Source organism: Herpailurus yagouaroundi, unplaced genomic scaffold, assembly GCF_014898765.1.
Source record: "Herpailurus yagouaroundi ecotype Mexico unplaced genomic scaffold, PumYag 166, whole genome shotgun sequence".
Lineage (NCBI taxonomy): Eukaryota > Metazoa > Chordata > Mammalia > Carnivora > Felidae > Herpailurus > Herpailurus yagouaroundi.
The window spans coordinates 8,526,887-8,545,122 of NW_024412407.1; the positions used below are offsets into that span (position 1 = coordinate 8,526,887).

The window sequence follows — 18,236 nt, forward strand, 5'->3', positions numbered from 1 at the left end:
GCAGATGGGGCTCCTAGCTGGCCTAGTTAGTAGAGCGTGCAACTCTTGAGTTGTGAGTTCAAGCCCCACGTTGTGCGTGGAGTTCACTTAAAAAAATTGTCTTAGCAGAAAGCTGAAACCTAAACTTCTCATGGGGAGAATGGAGTTCAGAAGAAATCAGTTCATATACCACAGATCCTTAGACTGTCTTGAATCTGAAGGTCTCCATTATCTTTGAAGGCAGAGATATGGGTGGTGCCAAAAAACAGAATTGGTAAAAATGTTTTAAAGGACTTTATCTTGCAGATTCTTGGTTGAACAGGGTAGGGGGAGGAGTCTACACCCAGGCAAAGACTGGGGGCTTACTCTCTAGAAGGAATGATTAAACCAGATTAAACTGGCACAAATGAGGTTAGAGGAAATAACCCTAGAGAGGGAGATTAAGGCAAATGTTAAGGCCTCTAGTTCTCTACCCATGGTCTTTTCCCAAAACACTAGCAGTCTTGTGTATTCCAAAGTGGGAGATAGGAGACATCTTCTGGGTTATTGTCTTGCCTAAGAGAAAAGACTTGAGATACTGATATTTGGGAGTCTACAAATGAAAAAGCCAGATCTTTGCTTGATCATCCTACAGTGAAACCCATTAGTTGAAAGGCTCTGACCACCGATCCTCACCATTTTCAATCAGTATTTTAGTGTCCCCCAAATTAAGGATCACCAGGTATTTGAGGGAAACCTCCAATATAACAGAGGTCAAGACAGAGATAAAAGGAACCTGATAGAACAAACCAAGTGTTGGGAAATAGGGAACAACTTAAAAATTAATATGCCCAGAGATAAGAGAAGGGATACTTCCTCATTGAAACAGGAAAGACTAAAGAAAGAAAACTTTTGGAAATGAAAAATATAGTAGAAATTTTAAAAATTCAGGGATAGATGATAAGCTGAGAAATCTCAGAAAGTGGGATGAAAAGTTAACCAGACAACATACTAGTCTGTGAGGTTCAGTACTGAATAATAAAATTTCAAAAAGGAAAAAGTCCAAAAGGCAGAAACGTATCAAGAAAAGTTACTACAAAGGAAACTTCTCAGAATAGTAGGGTGTGAGTATCCAGATAAAGACTTAACCTAACACCTGGTAAATTAAGAAAGAACTGACATGTTTCATCAAATTCCAGAACACTGCAGATCACAATTTCCTAAGAGGTTCTGGAGAGAGAACAGACCATGTATAAAAGAATGTTATCAACAACGGATGGAGCACTAGAGCAATGCCTTGAAAATTTGGGGGAAAATAATTACTAACCAAGGACATTCTAAACCTTGTTAAACTGACAGTCAAGTGTTAGGGTAGAATACATTCTCAGACATGTAAGAGCTCAAAAATTGATTCTCATACACCCTTTCTCAGATTTCTACTGGAGGGTGTGCATGCTCCACTAAATGAGAAAATAAATGAACAACGTGAGATTCAGAAAATGAGTTCCGACCCAGCACAAAGATAAATGGGATTATTAGAATGATAGAAGATAGTTGAGAATGATCTGTTAAACAACTTTTAGAGAGTTACCAGTTCAGACTGGAGCAGGAAAAAGGAATAGTATTTCTAAGAGAGTGGGAAACAGACTAGGTAGATGTATTAAGAGGAAATGTATACTTGTAGAGCTAGTTAAATCAATGATAGGTAATAAAGAGAAAATAAAGTAGTTATTAACCTTAGGAAAAGCAAGATGTTGTAAAAGAAAAATAATAAGTTCATGGTTCAGCTGTGAATAACGTTTATATAGTTACAATAATGTAGTACTACTTATATCAGATGTTAATATATTAAAAGGAACAGTGGGTGGAAGCACCTAAGGACGTGGGTAGGGAAGTGGTAGAAGAATAAAGCCTTTATCTGCTATGGTAAAAAAAAAAAAAAAAAATTAGAAAATACCTGAAACCAAAAAAATCAAGGTAGAGTAGTATAAGCATGTTATTTAGAAATAAAGAGGCAAATAATAGAAAAAACACTGAAGGGATTTGATGACTGCTTTTAGGGAATGGGAATTTCTCTTTAAGCCTAGAAGTGCTGTGTGACTTCTTAAAGTATATACATGTATTGCTTTATTGATAAAAAATGAAAAGGGGTGCTTGGGGGGTGAAATGAAAAGGGGTGTCTGGGTGACTCGGTTGAGCGTCCACCTTCGACTCAGGTCATGATCTTGTGGCCCATGGGTTTGAGCCCCGCGTCGGGCTCTATGCTGACAGCTCAGAGCCTGGAGCTTGCTTCGAATTCTGTCTCTCTCTCTCTCTCTCTCTCTGCCCCTCCCCTGCTCGTGTGCACTCGCGCGCTCGCTCTCTTTCTCTCTCTCTCTCTCAAAAATAAAGAAAGAAATGAAAAGGCCTATCATTGCTGTCCAAAGGTAGATTAGTAGGGTGGATTTGTGAAATGGTCTCTAGGAGACCACAATTTAGATAAATCCACCAGTATTGAATGTTTTTGAGATTGTTATTGGAGTTGCTCAGTAATTACCTGAAAATTACCCAGAAATAGGTGAAATACCATTTGGACTAGATACTCATATTTAACATTGGCAGAAAACAAACAGTTCTTCCTGTAGAGAGCGTTCTAATGGCTTCCTGAGATAGGTTTGCAAGTGAAGGAATGCTATGTAAACGCAGTATACTCAGTAAGTAGTAAATGAATGAAACCTGAATGAAAACAAAACCTTACCTACCCATTAGGGTGTAAAAGACGCTGTATAGCTACAACACAGCAAAACTATGTCTAGCTGAAGGAAATAGTTACTTCTAAGAATGTGGCTGGGTACCTATCACACTTTTTTATTCCTGGCTTCTTTATGCAATTAAAAAAAATCATTATCATCTTTTAAATATGCATTGAAGAATAAGAAAATAAGCTCCTGGAACTCAGCCAGCACCCCTCTTTCCCCATTGTTGAAATTACATTTGTTAGAACACTTCTGGGTGGGAAAATTGTGAAGGATGCAAAAATAGCAGGAAACCAAACAGCTGTTGTGTAGTAACTTAAATGGAAATTAGTATGCTATTAAGTAGAAAGTAGCCTATTACCAACTGGACTGACCGAAGACACCCCAAATACATATGGTCTTTACATGAGCAGGAAACAGGCCTCCTCACTAGAATGATTTATTTTTAACAAAGTCACTAGGCCCTTTGTGAGGCAAGCAAGGCAGAAGATTGAAAAGACCTATTGTCATTTTCCCTGTACACTTCTTCTAGAGTTCTGAGGTGAGAGCAATGACCATAGTACCAGTAGCGGTTTATTGCAGACAACAAGTGTATTGATAGGTAGAGATGACTACTAATATAGGCTTCATGAAGAACAACTAGGAGCAGTAATCTATAAAGATGTTAACACAATTTTTGTGGTTAGCAGAAATTGTCCTTTATTTTTCTTAGTGTGGAAATTTGTATCCATTGAAATAAATTTGCAGATGTGACGGGTAAAACCAGAAACACCCAAATCGTAAGCAGTGTAGCCATAAACATTGCTGTAACAGAGGGCTATTTTATCAACACTTCTGCACTTCTTAATTTTAAATTATAAAGTTTGAGGAAGAAGGAGGGTACTTGATGTTGGTGCCAGGAGCTAAATCATAATTTATGGTTGACAAGGGCTGATGATCCCAGTTCTCTGGTCAGCTCCTACTTGAGGTCAGTTAACTGCCTGATTTTTAGGTTATAGCTGGAAAGAACATATTAAGTGTGTTACTGATATTAAATAATCTGACATCTTGTGTGTGTATGTGTATTTTTTTTTTTTTTTTGTAACAAGATGGTTTAAGTTTGCATATGCTGCCAGAAAATGTTGACTAGAATTTTCATACTGATGCTCTGAGCATGCTTCACACCAGTTGTTTTGTGTTGTGGCTTTTTCTTTGTACCTGCAGCTTAACAAGATAATATTAGCATTTGGAAAAATTATATAAATGCAAATACTATTATTTTAAATTTAACTTTTCTACATATTTTAATTTTCTCTTGTCAGTATGCCAGTATATGCCACTATCAGTACTGGTTTACAACCTTTTGAAGTAAAAATTAAGACAAGGTAATGCAGTCTTTTTATGTCTTTGTACAGGAAACCCTACACACAGTGAAATGGAAGGAAAGAAAAATGCAACAATAAAGATAAATAAGGTTTGTAAAAATAGGGGCACCTGGTGGCTCAGTCTATTTAAGCGTCTGACTTCAGCTCAGGTCATGATCTCATGGTTCATGGGTTCCAGCCCTACGTCAGCACAGAGCCTGCTTGGGATTCTCTGCCTCTCTCTCTCTCTCTCTCTCTCTCAAAAATAAAATAAACATTAAAAAAAATTAATAAGGCTTGTTCAAACAAAGAAAAATCTTTTTCTTATATAATAACACCTTATGGTTGTTTAATCCATAACTCTGTAACTCAGGTATATCAAAATGTTTAAATTATAACTATTACCAATTATGGAGGTTTTTTGTTTGCTGTTTCACTAACTTCTTTTTACTTTTCTAGCCCCGAAGATCAAATCAGTGTACAAGTCAGTGCTTCAGAAATTTTTTCTCCAATATGTTTTCTTCTAGTAATCACATTGGAGAATCTTCTTTTACCTGTAGAACTTACTGGTTAGTATTTATTACTTTTAATGGATGCTTTTATACTTGATGTTTAATTATTATAATTAACTTCCAGTACAAATTTAAGTTTTGGCTCAATAAACATAAAGGCTCACCTTGTATTTTGTTTTTGTTTCTTCTGGAAAATAAATTAGTTCAAGGAAGGAGATCACCTATTATTTTGTGACCCTCTGTATTATGTGATGACTGCCTATGATCTAGTGGGTTTTGTTTTCATTAATAATGAGTTGTTCTACACAGGCTTTTTATTTGATAGATAAGTAAAGCTACTTGCTAAATTTAATCAAGAAGAACCCTTTTAGAGTAGATCCAGTCATCTTTGAATCTGTAGTGACTGGCATATGGATACTAAGTAGATGTTTGTGGAATCTGAAGATTAAGTTGGGGTTTTAAAATCACTTAGCTTTGGTTAAATGAAGAAGACAGGTTTAAGATTGTATGATTTAATTTTAGAGCTTGGCTCAAGGTACCAAAGAAAACAGTAACATCTGAGTAGCCTTTTAAAAAGCTGAACTATATCCATTTTGATTACAGTAACTATACCTTCCTCTATTTTTTCCTTTTGTCTTACACTTAGTTTCTGTTGGGAAATTGTTGCAGATACAGTTTCTACTGGGATTGCTTGCTACAGCTTTGGTTCATGGTTGGTCCATGGTTCATAGAAAATAGTGTTGCTTTTTTCTCTCAGTAACATGGATATTATTCTAAATTGACTTTTTAAAAATATCCTGTCACCTAAGATATAAATTCAAGCATTATTTTTATGAGTCAAATCAATATAATTTTGATTTGTAATGTAAAAAATTTACAGGAATGAATTCATTTTGAAGGTGTTTAGAAAAAGGTACTTCTTTTAAATGTGGTTTATAATGTTAGGTACAAAAATTTTTCCTATTCATGATATAACCCACTTGTTATGCCGAACTTAAATTTTTGGAGTTCTGATGAAGGTCTAAAATTTATCTTTCAGTACAGAATTTATAGAGGTCAATGAAATGAATACATTGATTAGGCAGAAGAGACAGGAATTGGAATTGTCATGGTTTCCTGATACATCACCTGGGATTGGAAGGTAAAAAAAAAAATTGTTTACCAAAGTGTTCGCATGTTAACATGAACACAGGATACCATTAAAATACTTAAGCACAGATGTATCTTAATCAATAGTTGTGTTTCTAAGAAAGTTTTGTGCAAATTAATCGTGGTGTTTCAAATACCTAAAGAAGATTGCTATTTAAAGAACTCCTTAAAAAGTACCCCTATTTATCTGTTTAATAAGTATTAAGATATTTGAATCATTTAAAAGAGAGAGCACCAAAATGATAAGATTCATTATTAATAATAGTATTCAGATCTGTCATCCTTCTGTTTCCCCCATTCCAATCTTACCTTTGTGCTGTTAGCTGATGCACTGCTTTTGTCATGACCTTTACATCTCTATAAGAGTCTTCTCAATAACTATTTGATCAGCTCTTTATACTTTGCCCTGGCATTCATGACTTTCTATAATACAGACCTTTCTTAGTTTAAGTCCTGAAGCTACTGTCACATTGCTAGGTGTATTATATATATACTTCAAGTTCCCATGTAAAGATTAAGGTCCTTGCCTGAGTTTTATATTTATTCCTGTAACGTTATAACTTTACCTTATATAAACTGCAGTATAGTTCTGCATAGGACCTTCACCATCTAGATGATGGTGGAGCATCAATAGAAGTAAAAATAGGAAGTCCAGATATATATAATGTAAAATCTCAGAGTTATATATTTTTGTGTGTATACAAGTTGCACAGTGTTTTTGAAGCTTTTCTCCACCTAGTCCATAATCTCACCTTACACTGGATAAAGTAGTTTTTTGTTAGGAGACCTGAACTGAACAAATAAGAATCAGAAAAAAGCTGAGAGTGGATTGGATTTTGATGCAGAAACTTAGGTCCATAAGAACACTAGGAGCTTAGGTTGAGAAACTTTACAATATAATAAAGCAATAGAAATCAGTTCTTTTCTAAAAAAATTACATATTTTGATGTTTTTACTTTTTGATACATGCTATAAAACAAATCTAACAAAAATATGATAACCATGTCTGTATGATATGCTTCAAATTCAAGTGATACTGTTCTGTTTCTAAGTTTTGTTATTTATTCATGGACTGATTTCTCTTTAACCTTGCTAATTTCTTTAAAACCTTGATTTGATTAACTTGGCTAAATTATCTCTTTGGATGTCCAGAAAGGGAAGGGGGGCGGTGCAAGGGGCATGAAGGCACTTTCTGGTTGGTGGAAATGTTCCGTTTCTTGGTTTGGGGTGGTGGTGGTGCTTACACAGATATATATATATATTAGTCACAGGTCATCAAACTGTATACTTAAAATCTGTGCTGCATTTTATTTATTTATACATTTTATTATCCAAGTTGATTTTTTTTAGAATGGAGAAGAATAAAAGCTAAAACATTTTTTGACAAAATATTACATTCAATTACTTAAAAGAAAAACATGTATTATATATGAAGTTACCGTTCAACCCTCTTGCCATTAATTTATCAGAAAAACATGCTTTTAAAAGGTTTTTCTTTGTAGCCAGTTGGCAGCCATCTTTGAACAATGAGTAACCTTGAATTTACATTTTTACTTATTTTGGCAAAAAATCATTTAAGTACACTGTATTTTAAAGTTGCTAACCTCATTTGGAAAAATGAATAATTTTAAATAGTTGGTATAATATTTTTAAAACATTTAAACAAAAATGTCTTTGTTTTGTTTTGAATTTTCAGAATTGGTTTTAGACCCTGGAATATTGAAACACAAGTGCTTCCTCTCATCTCTTCTGTGTTGCCAAGAACTATTTTTCCAACAAGTACCATATCTTTAGAAAATTTTGGTAAAGTTTGTGAAATGTTTCTCTAGTTATTAAAAAATTATTAGCTTTTTTCGATATCCTAAAAAGTGTTAATGACTTAGAAAAGCTATAAAAATAAAATGTAGATAGTAAGTTCTATGTATTTCTGTAAATATTTGGACAGGCATTGACTTTTAAATTGTTCCAGTTAGAATTTTTTTTTTTTACTTTAAGAAATTACATCTTCAATACTTTGAGGAACTGGTTAGAAGTCTCCTTTCTGTTTAGGGCTTCAGTGTCCAAAATGTAGATCTTTAGAATTTACATCTCCTATTAATTATGAACAAATAGTTTCAGTCTTTATATATTTGTGGATGACTCTTGTTTCCTCTTACGCTTTGCCTGCATAATACCAAGATGGTAGTTGTCAGACCAAACATATTTTCTTTTTTTTTTTTTTACCCCTTTAAATTGCCCACATGAATTCAAATCTTGTGATAACTCATTTCCATAGCATTAAAAGAACCAGGTAAATACCTGCTGTTACTTAGATGTTAGTAGCTATGTGCTTATTCATAATTTGATTCATAAGTATGTTTTGTTTCACTCTATTATAGACATGTATTTTATGCTAACATAAGCTAAAGCCAGACTGTTATCATTTATTGAAACAAACTTTTTACTTTAAAAAAATATATATCATTAGGTACCTCTTGCAAGGGATATGCATTAGCACATACTCAAGAAGGAGAAGAGAAGAAGCAAACTTCTGGTACATCAAACACCAGAGGATCAAGACGAAAACCTGCAGCAACAACTCCTACAAGGAGATCTACACGTAATACAAGAGCTGAAACAGTCAGTCAGTCCCAGAAATCCCCAGTATCAAATAATTCTGGGTGTGATGCCCCAGATAACAACAATCCATCCGTAAGTGTGTCCTCTTCAGCCATGTCAGAAAAGCAAACAAGACAGGCTCCAAAACGGAAGTCTGTAAGAAGAGGAAGAAAACAACCTTTATTGAAAAAGAAACTTCGGAGCTCTATACCTCCCCCTGAAAAATCATCTTCCAGTGATTCAGTAGATGAAGAAACAGCAGAATCTGACACACCACCTGTGTTAGAGAAAGAGCACCAATCAGATGCAGAAAGTAGTAACAGTTGTACTGTGCCAGCAAGTGTCGAAAATGAGTCTGCTAATGGCTTGAGAAGTTGCAATGAACAGGTAGAAGAAAGTGAGGAACATACTGAGAACCATGATACAGAGGAAGCAGTGGAATCTTCATATTCTGGGTCTCATACCGAAGATCCTTCTGTACTAGTTGGAGAGGAAGAGGATATTCAAAAAGTCGAAAATACAAGTGTAGAGGCTAATGTTTTATGTTTAGAAAGTGAGACTTCTAAAAATATTTCTGGAAAAGGAGGTGATCCATTGGAAAATCAAGACCAAACATCTGGACTTTCAGAATCCGAGGTAAAAGCAGACAAATGTACAGATCATCCTTCAAATTATCTTCCTACATGTTCAGGATCTGAAGTTGCAGTATTCCAACCTGTACCAAGCTTAGATGAGTTACCAGAGAATTCAGAGTCAGTGGTTAATGAAGAAAAAGTTATAGAAAGTCCTATAGTAGAAATTGTTGATCATAAAGATTTAACAGTAAAAACAGAACAGCTTGTAGATGGCCCCAAATTAGAATCTTCTGAGGGAAGAATTATACAAACAGTGAGCAAAAAATCCATAGAGGGCTCAGAGGCTCAGTTGCTTGAGCATGTTGAAACTGAAGATGTAGAAATAATTGCAACATGTGATACTTCAGAGAAAGAAAGTTTGAATAGTATTCAAGACTCTGAAAATAATTTATTAAAAAATAATCTTAACACCAAACTAGACAAATCTTTAGAAGAAAAGACTGAATCTCCTGTTGAACATTCCAGATCTACAGAATTGCCTAACACACACATTGAACAAATTCAGAAGCATTTTAATGAGGACAACAATGAAATGATACCTATGGAATGTGATTCATTTTGCAGTGACCAGAATGAATCTGAAATTGAACCTCCTGTAAATGCTGATACCACACAATTGAATGAAAATTCTGTGGAGCACAGTTCTCAAAATAATATGCCATCTTCTGATCCTGCAAATGGAAAGGTTGAAACTGTATCTCAGCCATCTGAAAGCCCAGTAGATATGATGGAGAAAGCCAAAAAGCCTCGTACCCGAAGATCTAGATTTCACTCCCCATCTACAACTTGGTCTCCCAACAGAGACACTGCACGAGAAAAGAAGCGGTCTCAGTCTCCATCTCCCAAAAGAGAAACTGGAAAAGAAAGCAGGAAGTCTCGATCACCATCTCCCAAGAAAGAATCTGCAAGAGGACGTAGAAAATCTCGTTCTCAGTCCCCAAAGCAGGATATCGCAAAAGAAAGGCGACGATCTCAGTCTCGATCTCCAAAAAGAGATAGCACGAAGGAAGGCAAAAGATCTGCATCACTCTCCCCCAAAAGAGACACTTCGAGAGAAAACAGAAGGTCTCAGTCAAGAGTGAAAGATTCCTCCCCAAGAGAAAAATCCAGGTCTCGGAGCAGAGAAAGAGAAAGTGATAGAGATGGGTCACGGAGAGATCGAGATCGAGAAAGAAGAACCAGGAGATGGTCTAGGTCCAGATCTCGTTCGAGGTCACCATCAAGATCTAGAACAAAAATTAAGAGTTCATCATTCAGTAGAAATGACAGAGACACTTACTCTCCTCGGTGGAAGGAAAGATGGGCAAATGATGGTTGGAGATGTCCACGAGGAAATGATCGGTACAGAAAGAATGATCCAGAGAAACAGAATGAAAATACAAGAAAAGAAAAAAATGACATCAGTCCAGATGCTGAGGATCCAAATTCTGCTGACAAACATAGAAATGACTGTCCCAGTTGGGTAACAGAAAAAATAAATTCTGGGCCTGATCCAAGGACCAGAAATCCAGAAAAGTTAAAAGATTCTCACTGGGAAGAAAACAGAAATGAAAATTCAGGGAATTCTTGGAATAAAAACTTTGGTTCAGGTTGGATGTCTAACCGTGGTAGAGGTAACCGTGGCAGAGGCACTTACAGAGGTGGTTTTGCCTATACAGATCAGAATGAAAATCGGTGGCAAAACCGAAAACCCCTCTCAGGGAATTCAAATAGTTCAGGGAATGAGTCTTTCAAGTTTGTGGAACAGCAACCCTATAAACGGAAAAATGAGCAAGAGTTCTCATTTGATACACCGGCAGATAGGTCTGGGTGGACATCTGCATCTAGCTGGGCTGTGAGAAAGACTCTACCAGCAGATGTACAAAACTATTACTCAAGACGAGGGAGGAATTCTTCAGGTCCACAGTCTGGATGGATGAGACAAGAAGAAGAAGCAACTGAACAAGGTAACATACTGTGTTTATTTAGTAACACTTTTATTTGAGGAAAGGGATTATAAATTTAAAGCTTCATATATATGAATTGTAATGATCTGTACTTACAGTTTTATAATGTTAAATCCCATTTAACAAGTCACTTTGCATTATATAAACATATACATATATGTCAGTATTTATTGCCTTTTTTACTGCCCCTCCCTCCAATCTTGTCAAAGGCTTAACTAGTTTAAGTACAGTTGGCTACAATAGAAGAACTTGGGATTTTTTTAAATTTAAATTCAAGTTAGTTAACATATAGTATTGGTTTTCAGGAATAGAATTTAGTGATTCATCACTTACATACAATATCCAGTGCTCATCACAAGTGCCCTCTTTAATACCCATCACCCATTTAGCCTATACCCCCACCCAACACCCCTCTAGCAACCCTCAGTTTGTTCTCTTTATTTAAGAGTCTCTTATGGGGGCACCTGGGTGGCTCAGTTGGTTAAACGTCTGATGTTGGCTCAGGTCGTGATCTCACAGCTCATGAATTTGAGCCCCACATCAGGCTCTGTGCTGACAATTCGGAGCCTGGAGCCTACTCTGGATTCTGTGTCTCCTTCTCTCTCTGTGCCCCCCCACCCCTGCCTGCCCTGCTCATGCTCTGCCTCTCTCTTAGAAATGAACATTAAAAAAAATAATGAGTCTCTTATGGTTTGCCTGCCTTTCTGGGTTTTTTTGTTTTTTTTTTTTAATGTTTATTTATTTTTGAGACAATGCAAGAGGCAGAGTGCAAGCAGCAGAGGGGCAGACAGAGGGAGACACAGAATCTGAAGCGGGCTCCAGGCTCTGAGCTGTCAGCCCAGAGCCAGACGCGGGGCTTGAACTCGCGAACCATGAGATCATGACCTGAGCCGAAGTCGGACACTTAACCGACTGAGCCACTCACGTGCCCCAAAGCCTCCCTTTCTGTTTTTATCTTATTTTACCTTTCCTTTCCCTGTGTTCATGTTTTCTTTCTTAAATTCCACGTATAAGTGAAATCATATGATATATATCTTTTTCCGACTGATTTTGCTTCACATAATACTCTCCAGTTGCATCCATGTTGTTGCAAAATGGCAAGATTTCATTCTTTTTGATCACTGAGTAATATTTCATTGAGTTTTCCATGAATATTATTCAGTGATCAAACTGAGGGCTGCTGGAGGGGTGTTGGGATGGGCTAAATGGGTGCTGGGTTAAATTAATGAGGGCACTTAGGATGAGCACTAGATATTGTATATAAGTGATGAATCATTAAATTCTATTCCTTCTTTATCCATTCATCAGTAGATGGACTTTGGGCTCTTTCCATGATTTGGCTATTGTTGATAGCACTGTTATAAATATTGGGGTACATGTGCCCCTTCAAATGAGCATTTTTGTTTCCTTTGGATAAATACCTAGTAGTGCAGTTGTGGTCATAGGATAGTTGTATTTTTAACTTTTTGAGGAACCTCCATACTGTTTTCCAGAGTGGCTGTACCAGTTTGCATTCCCACCAACAGTTCAAAAGGATTCCCCTTTTCTCCGCATCCTCGCCAACATCTGTTGTTGCCTGAGTTGTTCATGTTAGCCATTCTGACAGATGTGAGTGAGGTTATATATCGTTGTGGTTTTGATTTGTATTTCCCTGATGATGAATGATATGGAGCATCTATCTTTTCATGTGTCTGTTGACCATCTGGGTGTCTTGGAGTAAAGTCTGTTCATGTCCTCTGCCCATTTCTTCACTGGATTATTTATTTTTTGGGTGTTGAGTTTGATGAGTTCTTTATAGATTTTGGATACTAGCTCTTTATCCGATATGTCATTTGCAAATATCTTCTCCCATTAGTTTTTTTTATTGTTTCCTTCTTGGTGCAGGAGACTTTTATCTTGATGAAGTCCCAGGAGTTCAGTTTTGTTTTTGTTTCCCTAGCCTCTGACGACATGTCTAGCAAGAAGTTGCTCCAGCTGAGGTCAAAGAGGTTGCTACCTGTGTTCTCCTGTAGTATTTTGATGGTTTCCTGTCTCACATTTAGGTCTTTCATCTATTTTGAATTTATTTTTATATATAGTGTAAGAATATGGTCCAGTTTCATTCTTTTGCATGTTGCTGTCTAGTTTACCTAACACCGTTTGTTGAAGAGACCATCTTTTTTCCATTAGATGTTCTTTCCTGTTTTGTCGAAGATTAGTTGACCATATATAGTTACGAATCCATTTCTAGGTTTTCTGTTCTGTTTCATTGATCTTTGTGTCTGTTTTTGTGCCAGTGATGATTGCAGCTTTGTAATACAGCTTAAAGTCTGGAATTGTGATGCCTCCTGCTTTGCTTTGCTTTTTTTCAAGATTGCTTTGGCTACTGGGGTCTTTTTCTGGTTCCATACAAATTTTAGAATTGTTTGTTCTAGCTCTGTGAGAAATGCTTTGTTTTGGAAAAGCATTTGGAAAGAAATGGATTGTATTGAATGTAGTTTTTTTTTTTGGTAGCATCGATATTTTAACAATATTTATTCTTCCAATCCATGAGCATGGAATGTTTTTCCATTTTGTCTCTTTTCCAGTTTCTTTCATAAGTGTTCTATAGTTTTCAGAGTACAGATGTTTTATGTCTTAGGTTAAGTTTATTCATATATATCTTACGGTTTTTGGTGCAATTGTAAATGGGATCAATTCCTTGATTTCTCTTTCTGCTGCTTCATTATTGGTGTGTAGAAATGCAGCAGATTTCTGTACATTGATTTGATATCCTATGACTTTGCTGAATTCGTGTATTGGTTCTGGTAATTATTTGGTGGAGTCTCTTGGGTGTTCTACATAGAGTATCATGTCTCCTGCAAATAGTGAAAGTTTGACTTCTTTCTTGCCAGTATAGATGCCTTTTATTTCTTTTTGTTGTCTGATTGCTGAGGCTAGGACCTCTGGTACTATGTTGAACAGTAGTGGTGAGAATGGACATCTCTGTCATGTTCCTGACTTTAGGGGAAAAGCTCTATTTTTCCCCATTTAGGATGATATTAGCTGTGGTTCTTTCATATATGGCTTTTATGTTCTTAGGTATGTTCCTTCTATCTCTACTACTTTGAGGGTTTTTATCAAGAATGGATGCTGTATTTTGTCAAATGGTTTTTCTGCATCTATTGAGAAGATCATATGGTTCTTACCCTTTATTAATGTGGTATATCATTTGATTGATTTGCGAATATTGAACCAGCCCTGCAGCCCAGTAATAAATCCCACTTGATTGTGGTGAATAATTCTTTTAATATGCTGTTTAGATTCAGTTTGCTAGTATCTTGTTGAGATTTTGCATCCATGTTCATCAGGGATATTGGACTGTAATTCTCCTTTTTAGTGAGGTCTTTGTCTGGATTTGAAATCAAAGTAATGCTAGCCTCATAGAATGAATTTGGAAGTTCCTTTCCATTTCTTTTTTTTTGGAACAGTTTCAGAAAAATAAGTATTAACTCTTCTTTAAATGTTTGGTAGAATTCCCCTGGGAAGCCATCTGGCCTCATACTCTTCTTGTTAGATTTTTGATTACTGTTTCCATTTCTTTGCTGGTTATTGGTCTGTTCAAATCTTCTGTTTCTTCTTGTTTCAGTTTTGGTAGTTTAGTTTCTAGGAATTTATCCATTTCTTCCAGATTGCCCAGTTTGTTGGCTTATAATTGCTCATAATATTCTCTTATAATTGTTTGTATTTCTGGAGTGTTGGTTGTGATCTCTTCTCTTTCATTTGTGATTTTATTTATTTCAGTCCTTTCTCTTTTCTTTTTGATAAATCTGGGTAGAGGTTATCAATGTTGTTAATTCTTTCAAGGAACCAACTCCTAGTTTCATTGATCTGTTCTGATGTTTTTTGATTTCTATATCATTTATTTTTGCTCTAATCTTTATTATTTCCTTTAGAAGAATTTGGGAGGTTCTTGTGTAAGATTTAACTTTGATATCTTAAAAAAAATTTTTTTTAGTGTTTGTTTATTTTGAGAGAGAGGGTGAGCAAGTGGGGAGAGGGGCAGAGAGAGAGAGAGGGAGAGAGACAGTCCCAAGCGGCTCTGTGTTGTGAGTGCAGAGGCCAACACAGGGCTCAGTCCCATGAACCATGAGATCATGACTTGAGTTGAAACCAACAGTCAGATGCTTAACTGACTGGGCCCCCCAGGTGTCCCAACTTTGATTTCTTTTATCTCAGATGTGCACACTTGAATTTTTTTGATCATTGTTCTCATATAAATAAGTTAGTCTTCTAATAATTTATCTTTCCTTGGCTTTTCTTATTAAGAACATTGCAAGAAAAAAGCTTTGTTAAAGATTAAAAAAAAAAAAGATAAGTTACTCTTGTAATTTAGCAACCTGATTAGATTAAAAAATTTTTTAAATGTTTATTTATTTTTGAGAGAGACTGAGACAGAATGTGAGTGGGTTAGAGAGAGAGGGAGACACAGAATCCGAAGCAGGCTCCAGGCTCTGAGCTGTCAGCACAGAGCCTGACGCAGGGCTCGAACTGACGAGCTGTGAAATCATGACCTGGGCCGAAGTGAGACACTCAACCGACTGAGCCACCCAGGTGCCCCACCTGATTAGATTTTATATGATTACTTCTTTAGTAAGTTTCTTGAGGTACTGATTCTTTGGTAATGTTGAACCAACATGAACCTGCTCTTAATAATAATTTTAGTTGAATGCTTTTTTTAACCAGTCCACGTTATTTAGAAAGATAGGATTAGACTAAATGATTGGAGATTGGTGTTCTGAGTCTGTTAATTGCTGTTGACTCTTACTGTAACCAGTGGTTCTTTGCTTCTCTAAAGAAATTTTAACATGATTTTTTATTATAAGCCTTTTTTCTTTTGATAGATTCTAACCTAAAAGACCAAACAAACCAACATGGAGATGGTTCCCAGCTACCTATAAATATGATGCAACCACAAATGAATGTAATGCAGCAACAAATGACTGCACAGCAGCCGCCTATGAATATCTTCCCATATCCAGTGGGTGTTCACGCTCCTTTGATGAACATCCAGCGCAATCCATTTAACATTCATCCTCCGCTACCCTTGCATCTGCACACAGGTGTGCCTCTCATGCAGGTAGCTGCTCCTACAAGTGTATCTCAGGGACTGCCACCGCCACCACCCCCTCCCCCACCATCCCAGCAAGTCAGCTACATTGCTTCACAGCCAGATGGAAAGCAATTGCAGGTATGTTTTTAGCATCTAAAGTGTAATCAACATAGTCACTATAAGAATTTAACTGTTAGCAACAGATGTTCAAAAGAGGGTTTCCTGGCATCCCCAAATAATTATTTGATTAGGTTTATGGTAAACTTTCATAGCCCCTCTTCACTGTCCTTCCTCAAACCTCCCACTCTTCAAATAAAATGAATTGGATGCATATTATTGAACCAAAGCTACATATATGCTGTTGTTTATGTCCAAACAGGTTTGTTTTTTCAGGTTAAGACAAAATTTTGAGAATCAAATGATGGGTGTTTTAAAATAATTCTTAATTTATTAGACTTTTTAGGGGGTGGGAACTTGTGGTGATGCTTTTATTGTCTTCTTGGGACAAACGCCAGAGAAAGCTGTTCATTATCCATTACTGTCTGTATTTCATGTTCATGAGTTACCGTGTTCAAAAAAAAGAAGTGCCTCTGAGGCATATAGAAATTTGAATACTACTTTGTAAACACTGTGTTCCTTATAGTTCTGTGCCCGCATTTCACAAATTCTAGAATCCTGATAGTGTATAATTGGAAGATAAGGGGGATAGGGTTCTAGAATTTGGGACCTCATACATTTTTCTGCTGTCAGCTCTCTGCAAGCTATTTGACTTCACTGTCTCCTTTTCTTCCATCTTTAAAGTGGGGGCACACACTTTAGTTAATTTTCAGAAAGAGCCTTTTGGAAAAGATAACTATTTTTTAAGTGCTATTCTTTTCCTTCTTGTTGCTTTTAGTGTTGCTGTCAGAACATCACAAGTCACATGTGTAATTTAAAAGTCACTTGACAGGGGCGCCTGGGTGGCGCAGTCGGTTAAGCGTCCGACTTCAGCCAGGTCACGATCTCGCGGTCCGGGAGTTCGAGCCCCGCGTCGGGCTCTGGGCTGATGGCTCGGAGCCTGGAGCCTGTTTCCGATTCTGTGTCTCCCTCTCTCTCTGCCCCTCCCCTGTTCATGCTCTGTCTCTCTCTGTCCCCAAAATAAATAAACGTTGAAAAAAAAAATTTAAAAAAATAAAATAAAAAAATAAAAGTCACTTGACATATTTACATAGGTCTCTGTTTGAGAATGTTACTTATTTTTCTTCAGAGTCCTTTAGATATACATGACCTGAAATACGAATTTTGACTCACTTTGAATTTTTTTTGTTATTTCTAATATATGTCTAAAAGAATACAGTAATTCATTAACTAATGATAACTCTTTAAAACAGGGCGTTCCTAGTGCTTCTCATGTAAGTAATAACATGAGTACACCAGTCTTGCCTGCTCCGACCGCAGCCCCAGGAAATTTGGGAACAGTTCAGGGACCAAGTTCTGGTAATACTTCATCATCAAGTCACAGCAAAGCCTCTAATGCTGCTGTAAAATTGACAGAAAGCAAAGTAAGTGTTACAGTGGAAGCCAGCGCAGATAGCTCGAAGACAGACAAGGCAAGTTCAAGGTTGAGAGCAACCTACATAATTCTGTATATGCTAAAGATGAAAATATAAATTATATATTGTATAATTGGTAAAGGGAATTTACTGTTGATAGTCTTGAATTCCAATGCTGTTTGAAGGGTTCTGTCTAGATATGTTGATGTCCAGTGAGTTACTGGTAATATTTCATAATTATTTTTAGAAATGTTTGGTATGTGTGTTAATAACTTTTGTATTCATGACATTGTTATGTGAAGAATTCCTTGAAATAATATAAAAGTGAGGTGTTTTTAATTTCATATTTTAAAAGAAATTTTTTTAAAGTATGTGGGCAAATAATAATTTTACTTTTTCCTCTTACCAGAAATTACAAATCCAAGAAAAAGCAGCACAGGAGGTAAAATTGGCCATTAAGCCATTTTACCAAAATAAAGATATCACCAAGGAAGAATATAAAGAGATTGTACGGAAAGCAGTAGATAAAGTAAGTTCTAGCTTTAGCAGAGTTATATATGTAATTGTTTTGAATCATCTCTATTTTAATAAAGGAATGCTTAAGTCTAATTAAAATAATAACCACTAACTTCTAATTCTGGTCTGCTTTTCTGCCTTTTGAGTAAGATCATGTGAGATATGGAACATATAAAAATGTCTGATTATCTCTTTGGGGTTGGTTTTCACAAATCTTTCCATTTTGCTTTAATCCTTATAA

The 18,236-nt window shown here is 36.2% G+C and overlaps 1 protein-coding gene across 4 annotated transcripts in view; it reads left to right on the top strand.

The window, feature by feature from the left end:
- SCAF11 (SR-related CTD associated factor 11) overlaps positions 1-18,236 on the top strand; it is a 71,893-nt gene that overhangs the window by 50,447 nt on the left and 3,210 nt on the right. For 2 of the 4 annotated variants that reach the window (XM_040488359.1, XM_040488362.1), the window contains exons 8-15: positions 4,088-4,146; positions 4,496-4,605; positions 5,588-5,689; positions 7,394-7,500; positions 8,165-10,876; positions 15,739-16,085; positions 17,318-17,536; positions 17,889-18,008. In XM_040488359.1, the coding sequence (XP_040344293.1) occupies positions 4,088-4,146; positions 4,496-4,605; positions 5,588-5,689; positions 7,394-7,500; positions 8,165-10,876; positions 15,739-16,085; positions 17,318-17,536; positions 17,889-18,008 (3,776 nt within the window). The remainder of the gene's footprint in view (positions 1-4,087; positions 4,147-4,495; positions 4,606-5,587; positions 5,690-7,393; positions 7,501-8,164; positions 10,877-15,738; positions 16,086-17,317; positions 17,537-17,888; positions 18,009-18,236) is intronic. The other 2 variants (XM_040488361.1, XM_040488360.1) reach the window with 2 other exon arrangements.